The 18,880-nt window shown below is 36.0% G+C and overlaps 1 protein-coding gene across 1 annotated transcript; it reads right to left on the reverse strand.

Moving 5' to 3' along the window:
* Positions 1-1,752: 1,752 nt before the first annotated feature.
* LOC133874317 (putative pentatricopeptide repeat-containing protein At5g06400, mitochondrial) lies at positions 1,753-14,083 on the reverse strand. Its single transcript, XM_062312213.1, has 5 exons — positions 13,895-14,083; positions 13,556-13,638; positions 12,073-12,957; positions 5,081-5,485; positions 1,753-3,605 (listed from the first exon to the last, which is right to left on the reverse strand). Exons 1-5 carry the CDS (start codon positions 14,010-14,012, stop codon positions 1,779-1,781), a joined length of 3,318 nt encoding a protein of 1,105 aa, XP_062168197.1. The 5' UTR covers positions 14,013-14,083; the 3' UTR covers positions 1,753-1,778.
* Positions 14,084-18,880: the final 4,797 nt, after the last annotated feature.

An 18,880-nucleotide genomic window follows, 5' to 3' on the forward strand; every position in this document is an offset into this window, starting at 1 on the left:
AGGCTTGTGGTTTAGGCCAACTACTTGGCCCAAGTTTGCATTCCCACACCTCCGGGCTGGTGAAGTAGATGCTCAGTTGAGTCAGTATTTTATGGGTGAAAGATGGTGAGATTTATCAAACTCAATTAAATAAAATAAAATAAAATTAATAAATTAGACTAGCAGTGTGTCAGGGTTTTTAGCATGGCACTAGCAACACCAACGAAAAAAAAAAAAAAAAAAAAACCTCAAACAAGATTTTTACTTAGTAGAGTAACGATGCTTTTACACCGATTTATCATACTTATTTATTATACTTATTTTATACCGGCTGAAGTGACGTATTTTAAATGACTTTTCACATCACCGCTTAAAACATGTCATGTCATCCGGTGTGAAATCGGTGTAAAGAGTAACATTACTAGTAGAATCTTGATAAATACTTTAGTAATGTTACTCTTCTTATTAATGTTACTCTTCTTATACTCTTTTACACCTATTTATTATAATAATTTCATACCGACTGACGTTACGTGTTTTTAAGTGGCTTCTTATTTCAGCCACTTAAAAGAAAAAATAAAATAAAATTGAAAGTCACTTAAAACACGTTACATCAGCAAGTATAAAATTAGTGCGATGAATGAATGTGAATAATAGCATTAATAAGAGTAATGTTATATATCACACCACCTAACTACTATGTTGATGTGTGACGTGTTTAAAGTGGCACTGTCAATCCACCTTTAGATCAACAATTGTCAAAAGAAAATAAAAAATAATTAATGAATTGACAATGCCACATCAACAAAATAAGATAGTGGTGTGGTATATATTATTACTCCCCACGTAGTGTATAGGTTGAGAGTTTAAAATCCTCCAGAATAGAATACAGTGTACATGCTTGGAAAATAATCGAAAGTTCACCGTAAACGCTCTCCTCATCGAAAAAAGAAAAAGAAAAAGAAGAATAAGAAAATGAGCCCTTATTTGTTTTTCAGATACCAATAACACCCTAAATCAGTTTTATTTTTCCCTCTTTTCTTCAGGGGTGGCTCTCAAGCAAAGTTGTATTTTGATCCTTGTCTACTTATTCCATTTTCTTGTAGAATCTGTTCAAACGCCTGGTTTAGAGAAGTAATTCTACTATTTTATAAGTCTCTCTTGTGTCCCTCCAATAATAAGGTGGCTTTTAAAATCAACATTTAATCAAAAATCAATTGTGATCAATCACAAGTTCAACGGTGATTTTAAAAGGTACATCATTATTGTAGGAATACAAGATGGACTTTTAGCATTACTCAGTTTAAACTGCTTGCAATCATGAAAGAGAGAGACGAATAAAACGTATAAATACTAAGATTAAGGTTATATTAAGATTATCCAATTTCATCAACCCGTAGAATACTTAGATTTTTTCTAAAAGAAAATTAACTAGTCTTTTGAGAAACTCCATTTTGTTCCTCCTATTTCTCTTTGTAGGGGAATATTCCAAGAATGGTATGCAAACCAAATAAAGAAACTATTCCATAGAAATAACCATTCCATTCTATAGCCTATTTTGCATACCAAACATGCCCTAGGGCTCAAGGTTTATATATGCATTGATATAGTATAATCCTATGATATGCTTCTATTGTATTAAAATGATAGATGCTTGAAGAACAAATATATAATATACACATTTTGGTCAAAATCATATTGTGACAAGAAAAAATAGCAGTTGTTGCAGAGGTTCCCAGTGGATAGATATTTAAGTGAAACAATTAAAGCAAATACTCAGAAAAAGTAATCAAGATAGATTATGTCAAGAACTTTCGTTTAGATCTTAAAGCTGATTTTTGTTGCAACACAGTACAAGCTAAATCTTGCTTCCCTTCTCTGTTTAGCCCATAAAAAACTTCTCGAAAATTAACAGTACTAGGGACAATCCCACTATCAATCATTTCTGATATAAGCTGCAAGGCCTCTTCAGATCTACCTATCTTACAGAGAGAAGTAATGAATATTGAATAAGTTTTAAAATCAGGTAAAGGCCCTTTTAACTTCATACAACGGAAGATATCCCAAGCATCAACCACCTTCCCCGTGTTCATGTAACCACGTATCAGTTCTGTATAAGTAACAACAGTTGGTTGACAACCTTCCTGTTGCATTTTCTGGAAAACTTCTAGAGCTCTTTCTATCTGCTTATCCTTCATGAAATGAGCCATTAAAGATGTATAAACATGGACTGTTGGAGGGATACCTGCCTGCTTCAGAGAATCCACCTTAGCCAATGCCTCTTCTACACGTCCCTTTCGTAGTAATCCATGAACAAGGCTTCCATAAGTGTACTTGTCCAACATAGATCCTTCTGCCCCAACCTCATCCACCAATGCTTGAGCTTCATCCAACCTCCCTGCTTGACAAAGAGCCCTAATGTACAGGGAATGACTTAGTGGAATTGCAAAACCAACTCCACGAAGGGAATCTGTGCATCTTCTAGCATCTAACAGCCTACCAACTTCACATAAACAACCAAGATAAGCTTCAACCAGTTCTTTGTCAGGGATATATCCCGCACGCATCATTTCCTCAAATATTTTAATGGCTTCATCTGCCTTCCTCCCTTTCCTCCTACAAAGACTTATAATCAAATACTTGTAGCTACTGCCATTTGGTTGACAACTATTAACTTTCATCTCCCCAAAAATCTTCAAAGCAATCTCAGTCATACCTGTACGGCCATATTGCATAATCATGATTGTCCATGTATCAGATGTTATTGAGCAACCTCTTCTTCTCATTTCATAGAAAAGGTGTCTCATGTGCTTGAAATCTTTTCCGCGTCCAGCAAGTTTAATAGCCATGTTGTAAGTTTCTGTAGTGTGGCTATAACCAGATTGTTTTCCTGCCCATGAGAAAAAGTGTAATGCGGCAGAACCATGCATATTGCAATTGCGCAAGATCTCCACAACAAGGTCTGGTGTGAACTGAATATTGCACTTCTCCAAAGCTTCTTGAATTAGGCACCAATCTGTCGAGGTTGACAAAATCCTACAAATTTCATGCAAATCCTTCTCATCATAGTTCTTTGCAGGTGGCTCCATTAAGTGACAGTCCATCCTTACTGCCACTGATTGGTTAGAGTTCAACTCCAGCTTGAGCTCCTGTTCTCCAGTTGCATCAGTACTAGGTAACTCGCCTTCTTGTGGGTAAAGCTTATAGATTCTCCGCATCCGCTTTATTTTTTCAATACTATCCTGCTCTCCCTTTTTCTCCATATAAGACAAAATCCAATCAAATATTTCATCTCGAATGTCTATCTTATATGCCTGCATTTCATTAAAAACCTTGAAAATTTCATCTATCCTTGAAACCTTACAAAGCTCCTTAATGAATACTGAATAAGATTTCCAAGTAGGCTTGATGCCTCTGTCCTCCATACTCTTAAAAACTTTCCATGCTTCAGATACACGGTTTTGACTGACATGACCTGCAACCATGGCTGTGATTGCCACGGTATCTGGCTTAACTCCTCTTTCCAACATTTCATTATATAGCACACAACCTTTTTCATACTCATCCAACCTGAAAAGACGCTGCATCAGCTCTGTATAGGTAGAAGTCATAGGCATGTGCCCAGCCTCACTACAAAAAAAAGGACATTTATGGACGGTTTTTTTTTAGACGGTTTCTAAAACCGTCTAGAAAATAAAATTTGCAGACGGTTTTTTTGAAACCGTCTAGAAAAAATTTATTATGGACGGTTTGATTAAACCGTCTATAAAATTTCAGACGGTTTTAAATTTCCAGACGGTTTTATAAAAACCGTCTATAAATTTATAGGCGGTTTTTTTTAAAACCGTCGGTAAATTTTATTTCTAGACGGTTTAGTTAAAACCGTCTGAAATTTTATAGACGGTTTTTATCAAACCGTCTGGAATTTCTTTTTTCCACAACACGTCATCAATCCGCGTGATACCTCTTATTTCACCGCGTCCGTCAGATTTATTTGCCAACCAAAATCACAACCAACGATCTCTTTCTCTCTCTGATCTCTCAGTCTTCTTCTTCCCCCAAAACTCTCTTCTCCCCAAATCTCTCTTCTCTCTCTCGTCTCTCTGATCCTTCTCACTAGGTGGCGATCTCGCCCAATTACACGTCCACGGTCTTGGCGACTCTCTGCATCGCAGTGGAGCAGTGCTCTCCGAAATCACCGGCGTTAAATACGGCCACGCTCTTCTCCTTCTCCGCGAATCCCGAGATGATTCTCCTCACGCTCTCCAGGTCGAACAGCCTCTCTCCGTCGTAGGTGAAAGAGAGCACCAGGAGGTCGTCGACGGTCACGTGCTCCAATATCGCTGAGATCCACTTCTCGAGCTCGTTCTTGGTGTTCAAAGCCTGGAGGAATATCGTCAATCGGAGAAGGCAGCAGAGGAAGTTGATCGGGGTTTCGGGCTGATTCGGCCGAAATTGGCACTGGGTCGTTGTGGGTTGGAGCTGATGGGTTGGTGATTGGGGTGGGTTTCGGTGATTGTTATGGGTTGAAGCTGATGGGTTTGCTTTTTTTTTTTTTTGATTGTTTGAGGTATATATTTTTGGTTGATTTGTGAAAGGGGGGTGGTTGACTGGTTGGCTGTGGCTGTAGCTGTGGAAGAGAAACAGAGGAAGACGTCGATTAGCTAGCTTGTAGCAGATTTGGTGCGGCTGAACGGGTCGATGGTGGTGACTGGAGCTGATCGATTTTCGGTGGATATTTCTGGACTCCAGTAGAAAACATAGAAGCTAGCTTCGACCCTTTGACCGCTGGACAAAAATAATAATTAATTAAAAAAAAAAAAAACAGGTTCTGGACGGTTTTGGGCAAAACCGTCCAGAACTTTTGTGGACGGTTCTGCCCAAAACCGTCCAGAATTGGTTCCTGACGGTTTGGGTCAAACCGTCTGTAATTGCGGACGGTTTGACCCAAACCGTCTAAAAATTTATTTAGCAACACTATATTCTAGACGGTTTTAAACCGTCCAGAAAAAACAGTCTGGAATTGATTCCAGACGGTTTTTTTGCATTTCTAGACGGTTTAAAACCGTCTAGAATTTGCTTTTTTTTTTTTTTGTAGTGCCTCTTTCATGCTTTGAAACAAATCAAGTGCCTTTGAAACATCATTTCTCTTCAAATACCCATTGATGATGATCCCATAGACCTTCCCGTCAACAAGATGTCTTCTCTTCATAATATTAACAATTTCCAGAGCATCGGCAATCCTATCAACCCTACATAGTCCTTTCACCAAGGTCTCAAAGTATTCAAGGTCAAGTGTTACATCTTTACTTTTGAGTTCACGAATCCATTCTAAAGCTTCTCTAATTCTCCCAGAGATGCACAAACTTTTCAGTACATATCCATAAACATTGTGCTCTGGAATCTGACAAACCCTCATCATGTCATCCGCAACTGAGCGAACAGCAGCAATATCTCCTGATCTTGCCATGCAATCCATTAGCATCTTATACAAACCCACATCAAGCTGTAAGAAATTACATATGTGTCCCTTAGACACATTTAATTCATTGTAACGGTTGGAATTTAAATAATTATCATAATGGTAATTATTTAATATAAAGATTAAATATGATTTATTCCACATTAAGTTATATGAAATCGTAACGGTTTAAAACGGTTTTTATATTAAATTTTCTGATTTATTCTCCTTGATGGGAGGAGAATAATCAGCTATCTATTGATGATGAGGGTCCCTAGCCTACCTATATATAGAGCCATGTGTATCCATCTATTGGCACACTCATAGGCATAGGCCAGAAGAACTCTCTGAATTTTGTTTTTACAGATTTTGGTGTTGTAGAAAACTTCTTCGTTCTTCGTTCTTCATCAAGCTTGAACAAAATATGGCTGGAGGTATTTATAATTCCGCTGCTTATTATTTTAAAGCATTTTATTTATATATTATGCTTACATGTGGTATCAGAGCCAGCCTCTATGCCAATTTGTTCAGCTTTTAGTTTTGGTAATTCTTTATTAGTTGAATTGTGCAAATTTCTGTGTATCTGTTTATTGATAATTTCACATATTGTTTTGGGAATTTTACATATGTGTGAAAATTTCTTAATAATTGCACATCGTAAAACATGAACACTGTAAAGCATGAAAGCATAAATATGAATATTTTTATTAAGAAACTTGCTACACTAACATGTGGGTATTTGGGTAGGGTTTAAAACCCATGCAGTTTTTGGGTTATAAAGTGGGCTGACCCATTCGGTTATCTGACCCAACCCTAAAAGCCCAAACCATTTATAGTAGCCCATCAAGAATTAAAAAAAAAAAAAAAAAAAAAAATTGGGTTATTATGGGGTTTAGAACTTGGGTTTCTAAGTGTAAAGGGCCTAAGACCACTTACTAAACCATTAAGCCATGATATTTATTATGCTATTATGTCATAAATTTATTTTTGTTATGTTTTATATGTTCAATATTAAAATTAATGTTTCTTTAATACTTGAACTTAGAAATATAATTAATTTTAATTATATTGTTTAAATATAATTTGTTTGATGCCTAGACCTAAGAATAATTAACAATACCATACATGCTGGCGTGTTTACAGTAATATCCGAGAATGCAATGTCTAGAAAAGTTCTGGCAAAGGAAAGTCTTGGGATTTAAGTGTGTCCGTTGTGACCTCCCTCACTTTCCTGGGAACTCACCTGGTTGCACCTTGGAAAATTACTGTTTACCCCATTTAGGTATTGGTTTGTTATATTCTTAGGACTTTTGCGAGCATCTATACAGTTAATAGATGTTAATGAAGTAGTAATTATTATAATATTTTTGGGAGGGCCACAGCATCCCAATTTTAGAATAATAATTACATCAAGGTTATACACATGAACTTCATATAGAAAAATTAACATCGATTATGTAATTAATTCATAAATTTAATTGCTAATCCCCACAGGGAAGTTTTTATTTTTATGACTTAATTAGAATAAGATAATAAATTTAATGTTAAAAATAAAATTTCTCTTAGGCCCACAGGTACGGAAAATTTTATTTATTAATATTTAAATTTATTAGTCTTATTAATAAATGGTAAATTTCATGCGTGATGCAACTTTTGCCCACAGGTAGGTTGAAATTTACTATTAAATTAGCATTGGTTAATTTAAAATAAAGTTTCATAGCATTAAAATTTTTTCCTTGATTATTGCAGCTATTTTTACTACTGCTATTCTAGAAAGTACTGTTCCAATGCTTAATGGGAACAATTTTTCTGAGTAGAAAGAAAATTTACTTTTCTATTTGGGGTGCTTAGAACTTGATTTGGCGCTCCGTGAGGACGAACCACCTGCCCTCACGGATACTAGTACGACATTAGAAGTTACGAAGCATGAGAGGTGGGAGCGATCTAATCGCCTAAGTCTCATGTTTATGAAGTCTCACGTAACTAAGGGCATTAGGGGTTCTATCCCTGAATGTAAAAAGGCAACAGAGTTCATGCGGGCTGTTGATGAACAATTTGTAAGTTTCGATAAAGCATTGGCAAGCACCCTAATGAAGAAACTCTCAAGCAAAACCTTTGACAGATCCAGAAGTGTGCGAGAGCACATTATGGAAATGAGGGACATGGCAGCTCAACTGAAGTCCCTAGAGATTGATATTTCTGATTCCTTCTTAGTTCATTTCAACTTGAACTCACTCCCGACTGAGTACTCTCCTTTTAAGATATCCTATAACACACATAAGGATAAATGGTCAGTAAATGAACTTCTGACCATGTGTGTTCAGGAGGAGGAAAGGCTAAAGCAGGAGAAACCACAGAGTGTTCACTTTGTGGCTACTCATGATAAGGGAAAGAGTAAAAGAGGCAAAAGTGCCCCGCATCTCAAGAAAGATAACAAGTTGTCAATCAAGAAAAATGACAATAAGGATACTTATTTCTTCTGCAAGAAAGGGGGGCATATGAAGAAGGATTGCCAAAAGTACAAAAGATGGCTTGAAAAGAAAGGTAATATCATATCTCTAGTATGTCATGAATCTTTTTTTTTTATTGAGGCTCCTTGTAATACATGGTGGATTGATTCTGGTTCTACAATCCATATTGTTAATACAATGCAGGGTTTTCTCAACACAAGGAAACCGGCAAGCAATGAGCAACGGGTCTATTCCGGAAATAAGTTGTTTTCTCATGTGGAAGCGGTCGGGACATTTAGATTAATTTTGAAAACTGGTTATATTTTAGATTTGGAAAATGTATTTTTTATTCCATGTTTCTCTAGAAACTTAATTTTGGTTTCTAAACGGGATGTTATTGGTTTTAGTTTTTGGTTTATAAACTCTACCTTTAGTATTTTTAAAGGTGAAAATTTTATTGGTGGTGGAACCAAAATTGATGGTTTATTCAAAATTGATCTAGATCCCGACTTTGAAAACGATCATTTATCATTGCATTCTAGTGTTGGCATAAAGAGGAGCCTTGTGAATGAAAACTCTGTTTTGTTATGGCACAGGAGATTGGGACATATCTCCATAGAGAGAATCAAAAGATTAGTAAATGATAGAGTCTTAAAAACTCTTGATTTTACTGATTTTGGTACTTGTGTGGATTGCATAAAGGGAAAGTAAACCAACAAGACCACTAAAGGTGCCAGAAGGAGTTTTGAGATTCTTGAAATCATACATACAGATATCTGTGGACCTTTTCCTACTCCCTACCTAAATGGTCAAAGATATTTTATATCTTTTATTGATGACCATACACGGGACATGTATCTCTACTTTCTAAATGATAAGGCTGAAGCACTCAATGCTTTCAAGACCTATAAGGTAGAAGTAGAGAAACAAAAGGACAAGAAAATCAAGATCGTGAGATCTGATAGAGGCGGAGAGTACTATGGAAGGTACACAGAAAATGGACAAATGATAGGTCCATTTGCGCAATTTCTTAAAGAAGAAGGCATTGTTGCTCAATACACAATGCCTGGCACACCACAACAAAATGGTGTTGCAGAAAGGAGAAATCGCACACTTATGGACATGGTAAGGAGCATGCTCAGTAATTCTGAATTACCTTTATTTCTATGGAGTGAAGCCTTAAAAACTGCTGTGTATGTATTAAACCGGGTACCATCCAAGGCTGTCCCTAAGACACCTTTTGAATTATGGAATGGATGGAAACCAAGTTTAAATCACTTACACATATGGGGTTGTCCTGCTGAAGTGAGGATTTATAATCCAAATATAAAGAAGTTAGACCCAAGGACAACCAGCGGTCATTTTATCGGCTATGCAGTCAACTCCAAAGGATTTAGGTTCTATTGTCCTTCTAATAATACTAGAATTGTTGAGTCTATGAATGCAAAATTCTTAGAAGATCTTGAACATAGTGGGAGTGCTTATCCTCAAAGGATTGAATTAGAGGAAGCACAATAGTTGACTGATGCTCCTTTATCTAAAGGACGTTTGATTATGTTTAAGGAAATCCAAACAGATTGCCTTGAACCACAATCAATTTCAGAACAGTCAACTCATGAGGAACAAGTTCATATTGAACCTACTCAAACCCCTCAACATGAGGATGAAGTAGGATTAAGAAGATCTTCTAGAATAATTAGACCAGCAATCTCTAGTGATTATATTGTATACCTCCAAGAGTCCAATTTCGATGTTGGGCCTAAGGATGATCCAAATTCATTTTCACAAGCCATGAGTGGGGAACACTCCACATTATGGTTAAATGCCATGAAGGAAGAAATGGAATCCATGGCTAAAAATCAAGTCTGGGATCTTGTTGACTTACCAGAGAAAGCTGTAGCCATAGGCTGCAAATGGGTTTACAAAACCAAAAGGGATGCTTCTGGTAATGTTGAACGATATAAAGCTAGACTTGTGGCCAAGGGTTTCACACAAAAGGAAGGTATTGATTATCATGAAACCTTCTCTCCAGTATCCAAGAAGGATTCATTTAGGATAATTATGGCATTAGTAGCTCATTTTTGATCTAGAGCTACATCAAATGGATGTGAAAACAGCTTTTTTGAATAGGGATCTTGAAGAAGAGGTTTACATAAAACAACCTGAAGGTTTTGATGATAACACTCAGAAAGCTTGCAAACTAAATAAATCTATTTATGGACTAAAACAAGCCTCCCGTCAATGGTATATTAAATTTCACAAAGTTATTACCTCATTTGGTTTTATTGAGAACTTTGTTGATCAATGTATATACCTTAAGGTCAGTGGGAGTAAAGTCATATTTTTAGTCCTATATGTAGATAATATTTTACTTGCAAGTAATGATTTAGGTTTGCTGCATGAAACCAAACAGTTTCTTTCTCAAAATTTTGAAATGAAGGATTTGGGTGAAGCCTCTTATGTCATTGGCATAGAGATTCACAGAGACAGAAAACAGAAAATATTAAAACTGTCTCAAAAGGCCTACATTGAAAAAGTTTTGGAAAGATTCAGAATGAAGAACTGTTCGGCTTCTGTAGCACATATCATTAAAGGAGACAAATTCAGTAATGATCAATGTCCCCGAAATGCATTGGAACAGGAGCAGATGAAGAACATTCCATATGGATCTGCAATTGGCAGTCTATTGTATGCACAAGTTTGCACTAGACCTGACATTGCGATGGCAGTTGGAATGTTGGGTCGATATCAAAGTAACCCAGGAATGGAACATTGGAAAGCTGCAAAGAAAGTCATGCGGTATTTGCAAGGAACAAAGGACTACGGTTTGACATTCAGACACACTAACCATTTGGAGGTGGTTGGGTATTCAGATTCAGATTTTGCTGGATGTGTAGATAGTAGAAAATCTACTTCAGGGTATATCTTTCTCTTGGCTGGAGGGGCTATATCCTGGAGAAGTAACAAGCAAACTATAGTTGCTACATCTACAATGGAAGCAGAATTTATTGCGTGCTATGAAGCCACTACACAGGCGCTATAGTTAAGAAATTTTGTTGGTGGTCTCAAAATTGTCGATTCTATAGCGAGACCAATCAAGATCTTCTGCGATAATCGTGCTGCCATATTCTTTTCTAAGAATAATAAAAGTGGAAGCAGAAGTAAGCATATCGACATCAAGTATCTTCGTGTGAGAGAGAACGTCAAAAGAAATGAAGTGCTCGTTGAGCATATCAGTACTGAATTGATGATTGCGGATCCTATGACTAAAGGTTTACCGGTAAAGCTGTTTAAAAGTCATGTGGAGCATATGGGACTCATTGATTCATTTTGTACTTAGTTCTTTCTAATTTGTCTATAGACATCAAGTTATTATTAATAAAGTTTGTGCAAATTTGTTACATTATCCATGGGGATAAAATTAAAGTTGGACCCGAATAACTTATAGGAAGTTTATTCATAAAGTTTGATTGCCCATATAGTACTCATTTAAGGAATATTTTATATGTAATACATGGAAGGGACGACTTATTATATAAAGTTTTACCGCCATGATTCATGTGTAATATTCTTTATGTGAGTGGGAGGATTTCATGAATGGCTGGAATAAATAAAGTGATAATCATATTGAAGAACTGGACATCTAGGGAATTATATGTGTCATAAGGGCCAAGTGGGAGAATGTAAGAAATTACATATGTGTCCCTTAGACACATTTAATTCATTGTAACGGTTGGAATTTAAATAATTATCATAACGGTAATTATTTAATTTATTGTAACGGTTGGAATTTTAAATAATTATTATAACGGTAATTATTTAATATAAAGATTAAATATGATTTATTCCACATTAAGTTATATGAAATCGTAACGGTTTAAAACGGTTTTTATATTAAATTTTCTGATTTATTCTCCTTGATGGGAGGAGAATAATCAGCTATCTATTGATGATGAAGGTCCCTAGCCTACCTATATATAGAGCCCTGTGTATCCATCTATTGACACACTCATAGGCATAGGCCAGAAGAACTCTCTGAATTTTGTTTTTACAGATTTTGGTGTTGTAGAAAACTTATTCGTTCTTCGTTCTTCATCAAGCTTGAACAAAATATGGCTGGAGGTATTTATAATTCCGCTGCTTATTATTTTAAAGCATTTTATTTATATATTATGCTTACACAAGCACCATGTACTTCTGGTCCATCTCCTTGTAGAATTCAATCACAATGTCAGCTTTTCTAGCAAAACAAAGTGCACGTATCATCTTCTTGTAAACCTGTGCATCTGGCTCACAACCACACTTCCTCATATTCTCAAAGGCCAACAAGGCTTTGCTAATCAGCTTTGCATTCCCATATAGGGAGATAATAATGGTCCAAGTCTTGATATCTTTCTCGCACAAGTTCTTCTCCATTTCCTCCACCAACTTCTCCACCAGCTGAAACTCTTTCGCTTCCCCAGCTATGGATAACATAGTATTGTAAGTCTTCGTTGTATGACGAAACTCATCCCTGCGATTCACCCAATTGAAGAATCTTAAGGCCAAATGTGGCACTTTAAAGCACCTTTTCAACACTTTCTCAACAACCTCTGAATCAAACCGAACACTCAACTTTTCTAACTGCTCCTCCATTGATACCAAACCGTTTTCCGCCCGAACAATCTCCGTAATCATATGAACTTCGGGGCTAACATCGTTACCACCCAAATTTCCCAACTTGGCATCCTCTAAAGCCAATACATAATCCTTTTCTTGCAACACGGCATCTTCGGCATTTCCACAAACACCTTCGGTCCAGTTTGAGTGTTCTTCCTTTACCTCAGCGTCCATCCCATGAATATCTTTGGATACAGAAATCCCAGACTCGGATCTATCTGCAGTGAAGCTATCAGCGCCTAAAACCTCTTTTATCTCATTGAATAGTAAGCCAAATGTACTAGTTTCTGCTCGGTTCTTCAAGTGGGTGTCTTGGGGTTTCTTGGACCGGGAGAGCTTAGTCAATGGAGATGGAATGGCTGCTTCTTTAGAAGACTCTGCTAGTAACTTCCTTGAACTGGAAATTCCCTGGATCAGTAAAAGATTATCAAAACAAAATATCACAACAGTAAACAATGTCTAGAAATCCGCATTTCAATGATTATAACTACTTTAACCTATTTATGTATATTGAAGGATAAAACTCAAGCTTCAAAACACACACACACACACTGTGTGGGCGTGTATGACCATGATTTAAAGGTTGAGTTTCATCCTCCGATTGACATGAATGCTTCCAAGATATGTACTTACATCATCCCTCCTCTTTTACAATCCTTCATTATACTTGCACTAAATCATATTAAAAAAATAAAAATAAAAATCTATACATTTAAAAGATTAAACGTCTTGTGCATCTATAATGTGATGAAATTTTACTTGAGAATTCTGGACACTGCAAATGGTTTACAATATATGTCCATGTCTGTTGGAGAATGTCATGTTTAAAATGCTGCACAGATTCTCTGTTAAAGTATCCTAGCTACATAGGATAAAAACCAAGAAGAACTTCACTAAACTAGAGGACAGGTGAGGTACTAATATCAGTAAATTTTTGTCAAGAATCAAAAGGAAAAAGTTACTTTATTTATATATATATATATGACAAAGGATAAGTTAGCTGTACCAATTGTTGAAAATATTGATAAAAAGGCCTCGAGATGTTTGCAGGAGGTGGTCTCCATAGTCTCTGCAGATAAGGTAACTCACCTGCAAAAGCAGTAAGTGTTATTCGATCCTCAAATATAAGTTATTATTAGACAGAAAACACTGAAAGGCATTGAAATAAATATTATCTCAAAGTCGACAACAACAATGGCATTTCAAACATAGAGCTTGGTTTTGAATGACAGGACCAACAACAAAAACAAAAATGCTATCTAAAAATTTTCCATTTCTAAATCCGGTTACTTATTAAAACTTCATATACGGCAAAATGTTTCCACCAAAAAAATTGGAGACTGACATGGAGAAATAGAGGATTCCAAGCGAGACGAAGATAAGTTGGCAGATACGTTGTAACTATGTTCCACCCTTTTTCCAACACGAAGCACAAATTGTATGTGTCCCTGCCAGCCCACCATGACCTCGAAAGCTAACTCTACCAACAAATTTTCTGCCAGGAAAATAGCAAATTATCTACAAGTAAGCACAATTAGACAGTAAAATCCGGACAACATCAGTGCACAAAACAATAGACATGTGTTAGTGGGGTACCATCACCCAATCGACAAACTCAACACTCCTGAATTTGTTTTAGTCCCATTTTCATTCCTCAAACATGTTTGTCTAGAAAATCATCAACATATAGCAATATATATATATAAGGATCCGTTTATTTCGGCATAAAATGTCTCAGCAGGAGGCTAAAAGGAGGGGATCTGCCACTGTATCTTTCCAGAACATCCAGAAGCAATTTGGAAGCAAGAATTGAACTCTCTCTCTCACTCTCTCACTCTGCAGCTTACCTTTGATGAAAATTTTCAACTAATGGAGGGGTGTGGAACAAAAAGTTATAATATTCCCCTCCCTTGAGACTAACAAACATTTTCTATAAAGCTGTTCATGAGTTGGTTACCTAAGGATGAAACACATATGACCGCATATGCAATTTTCAATGACAAATAGGCAAATATGATTCGAAGGCTCAATATAAAGTATCACAATTTCCTCAGAAATTATTGTCGAACTTGCAGCCTTATAGTGGTCCTATCACATTCGTGTAGAATGCCTACTTCCAAAACCTTCATTAAGCTTGATGAAAATATATAATTGATTAAGGATTAAACAATTTTCAATTATTTTCTAATATGCTTTTTAACTCCCCTATCATTATTGCTGTTTGAACAGGGTACTAAAATGTGCCTCAGGTACTAAAAAATATGCTTTTGTTTTGATCAAGTATGAACATATCCTGTTTCTATGGTTAACAGAAAATGTATAACATAGAACAATATTGTTTATCAGTGTAATTTCAAAATTCACAAATGCAGATATCTTAATTTTAAGGAAAGGATGATCGCAACTAAAAAGGCTTGGCTAGATTGGTTAGAAGAGTCATAATATCGAAACCCCATATATGGTTCAGGACTACATTGAAGGTAGTTCTGAAGTTGTGTCAATATCAATGTTAGTCATGTCTCTTGTGATCTTAAAGGTGCTCAATGGAAGTACACCTAAATGTAATTCATTCCTATTCAACGCAAAAGAACACATCCAAGGTGAAAATTCTAATATGTTGCTATTTTCCAACACTTGACAAAAATTCTCCCTTGGAACTGAAACCAAAAACTCCTGCCATTAAGTAAATAAAATTGCACCCATTTAACCTAAATGGATCCAGACTCTGTAAACAAGTTCCAAATAAGTCTTGATACAGCAGCTTTCTTCCAATCCGTGACTTTCCTTCAACCTAATCCACCCTCTTTTTAGGTACACAAAGTAAACCCCATGCTACTTCTCCGAAAGCTTTGACATCAGTGACATTTCACAAATAAGCGTTGAACTTCTGCACAATCAACTTTATGTAACCTTCTTCGAAATATTGAAGAAATTAGTCCAACACACATGAATGCTATAAAGGACTGGTTGAATTAACCGCAATTTTCGCAAGATTTGTTTTGCACTCAAAGAGTTTAGTAGTAATCTTATCAACAAAGGGTTTGGAATCCTACATGGTAAGTTTCCCTAAGATTAAAGGAAGACCCCTAATACCTTACTGGTAACTTGCCCTCTTTAGAATTCAATAGAGAGAATCTAGCTTTATTATTCTCTTGAACACCAGCAGCGAGAAAAATTCATTTTTTGCTGATAAACCAGAGAGATGCTTAAACTCTTCGAGCACCTGCTTAAATTTTAGGGTTAAACACCTATTTGCTTCTTGTACTTTACGACCTTTATTTTTTGCACCCTCAGTTTTATTTTTTATCAAATTTGATACATATGGTATAAGAAAAGACGAAAATGGCCGACCACCCCCAGAATTTATTTATTTATTTTTATTATTATTATTATTATTTTATAAAAAAAAGCCTTAAAATTAAGAGCCACATTTTTTTTTCCAATAGATACCCCTATAGTTTTATGAATTTCACGATGTGCCCTATGTGGTTTTAATAAGTACCGAAAATAATACTTTGTTTTTGTAATTATATGACAAATGATACTTTGTACACAAACAATATTTGATATATTTGGTATGCCAGTTTTAAACCAAAAGTAACATATATGCCTGTCGTGTATCAAAATAATATGTTGACAAGAATTGAACCCTTCATAAAAAATTGAAAAAAAAAAAAAATGCTATCAGTCTTGTGTAACAATTGGAAACACAAAATAATCTGTATGGCCAATTGATATAACCCAAAAAATGACCAAATATTTGTTACTTAAACACAATTTTTTTTCCCAATGTATACCCCTATGGTTTTTATAGATTTCATGATGTGCCCCCCGTGGTATAAATAATTACTAGAAATAGTACATTGGTTTTATAAATATATCACACATGGTACTTTGTACACAATTAATATATTTTTGTCCCCAAGGGGTAGCTCAATCGGCTTGGGACCACGCCTCATGAAATTGAAGGTATTAGTTTGAATCTCCCCCTCCTCTTGTGTGGATATGTCAAAAAATAAAATAAAATAAAATCAATATATTTTGTTTTATATATATATATTATTTTAAAGATTTTAAAAAAAAATTGTTCAGGTGGCCGAGCCACCCCTTTGGGCCACACGGGGTGGTTGGCCACCCTCATTTGGCCTGGGGGTGGCTCGGCCACATCCAGACCGGCCGTTCTGGGGGTGGCCGAATCACCCGCGTGGCCCATGTCGGCCACCCCCAAGCCAAATGGGGGTGGTTTCGGCTAGGGTTGGCAATTTTTGACACGACCCGCGAACCCGACACGAACACGACACGAAAAAACCGGGTTTGGGTTTGTTATAATCGGGTTGACCCGATTATGACCCGATTGCACGGGTTGACCCGATAACACGATTACCCGCCAACACGATTATAACCCGATTACCCGGGTTGACCCGCCAACACGATTATAACCCGATTAAAAAAAAAATAAAGGTAAAAAAAAAATAAAAATTGAAGGTTGAAACATGTGAAAACAGTGAAATTGATGCCGTGTCGGGTCGGGTCGGGTCGTGTCGTGTCGGGTAAACGGGTGACACGTATTTTAGTCGGGTTTGTCGGATCGTGTTCGGGTTACCTGATTATTAATCGGGTCGTGTTCGGGTCACGTGTCACAACCCGATTAATAATCGGGTCGGGTTTGGGTTGACACGTTTATATAATCGGGTCAGTCGGGTTGACCCGAACCCGACCCGTGAACCCGAATTGCCAACTCTAGTTTCGGCCACCCCCATTTTGGCCCTTGGGGTTGGCCGAACCACTCCCAAGGGCCATGAGAGTGGTTCGGCCTTTCTCAAAAATGGTCTTGGCCACCCCCATGTGGCCCAAAGGGGTGGCTGAGCCACCCCAGATTTTATATATACATATATATAAAAAGAAATCATTAAAATAATAATAAAAAAAATGATAGCCACATTAGCGCTGAAGTGTATCACGGGGACAGGTGTCGCGCATGCACGCCGATACCTATAGGATGACGTGGTCGGACGTTAGTTTTGGACGAAAAATTAGACAGAGGTACCATTTTCATTTTTTCATATACCACAAGTACCAAATTTAATAAAAAGTAAAATTGATGGAGTAAAAAATAAGGATCGTAAAAAACATAAGTGTATAGGCTATTTAACCCTAAATTCTACAAGACACTAAGTCATAGCAAGTGCAATCAAGCTCCTCCAGCAGTAATTTTATACATGAAGCTTCAAATAAGAAGTGGAGTGAACTTGCTTTGCAAGTTTGAGAACGGTGACTCACCAACTAAATAATTATGAAATGATGATGATTCATCAGCTGAGTCATTAGATCATTATTACAAGGAATATATTTTTTTCTGATATTTTTATTAATTCTAATTAAATTTTATCTTAATTAATTATATCCGAGATATTACATTAAACAAACTCCCAAAAAGTAATTTGAACGCGAATAGCAAGGCATATAATGAGTCCAAAAAGCCTAGAAACATAAAGTCTACTAACGAACTTTATGAGAGAAAAAGAGTCGTTCTGCGTATGGAAGAAGCAAAGGCCCGCCATGCACATCAACATCATGCACACAAAAATAAGATTCCAATAAGTCTTCCATTTTATACTTCCTGAGGCTTCTGAGGTTCAAATCATACATTTTCCGAGCAAAATAGCATATAATTTTGTAATATTTTGGTCTTATATCGAGAAGAGATAAATAATTTATATAAAGTGAATAGTTTATAAGAAACAATCATAAATGCTAAGTTTTACATTGCTTAATTAATTATTAAGTGAAACTAAACTTTATAAAAAATATTAAAAAAAAAAAAAATTAAAAATTGATTAATTCTTTTAAAGTAATAGCACAAATATGACTAGAGCTTTTTCATTATTGTTACAAATTTTAATGCTTGGGTGCCTTGTCTTTGTGTTTTCTTAAAACCCTTTTCTATTACTGAAAAAGAAAAATGGGGGAAAGAAAAAGTAGTTTCTAGCAGCAAAAAAAAAAAAAATGGGGGAAAGAAAAAGTAGTTTCTAGCAGCAATACTCGTTAGTCTTTAATTATATTATGAGTGTTTATTAATTAATTCAGAAAATTAGTTAATTTATCATTCTATATAATTTCTATTGACAAAAAAGAAAAAGTATAACTTTCTACCATCTTGACCGATAACAGAGAGAGAAAGAGATGACAAAAGTAGTGTGTGTCTCTATTCATTAGTCTTTGTATTATTCGGGTGTACAAAGAAAAGGATAACTTTTCACAATCTTGACTGATAAGAGAGAGAGAGAACTTTCCACCCTCTTGACCGATAACAGTCCATAAGACACAGCAT

The sequence above is a fragment of the Alnus glutinosa genome, chromosome 7 (genome assembly GCF_958979055.1).
Source record: "Alnus glutinosa chromosome 7, dhAlnGlut1.1, whole genome shotgun sequence".
Classification (NCBI taxonomy): Eukaryota; Viridiplantae; Streptophyta; class Magnoliopsida; order Fagales; family Betulaceae; genus Alnus; species Alnus glutinosa.

Bases quoted from the DNA above. Each gene is read 5' to 3' on its own strand.
- LOC133874317 (XM_062312213.1), bottom strand. From the start codon at position 14,012: ATGGTGGGCTGGCAGGGACACATACAATTTGTGCTTCGTGTTGGAAAA. The intron at 12,958-13,555 runs GTACAGCTAACT...TTACTGATCCAG, and splicing joins ATCAATATTTTCAACAATTG to GGAATTTCCAGTTCAAGGAA. The intron at 3,606-5,080 runs GCACTACAAAAA...TTTTGTAGTGAG, and splicing joins TGTTTCAAAGCATGAAAGAG to GCTGGGCACATGCCTATGAC.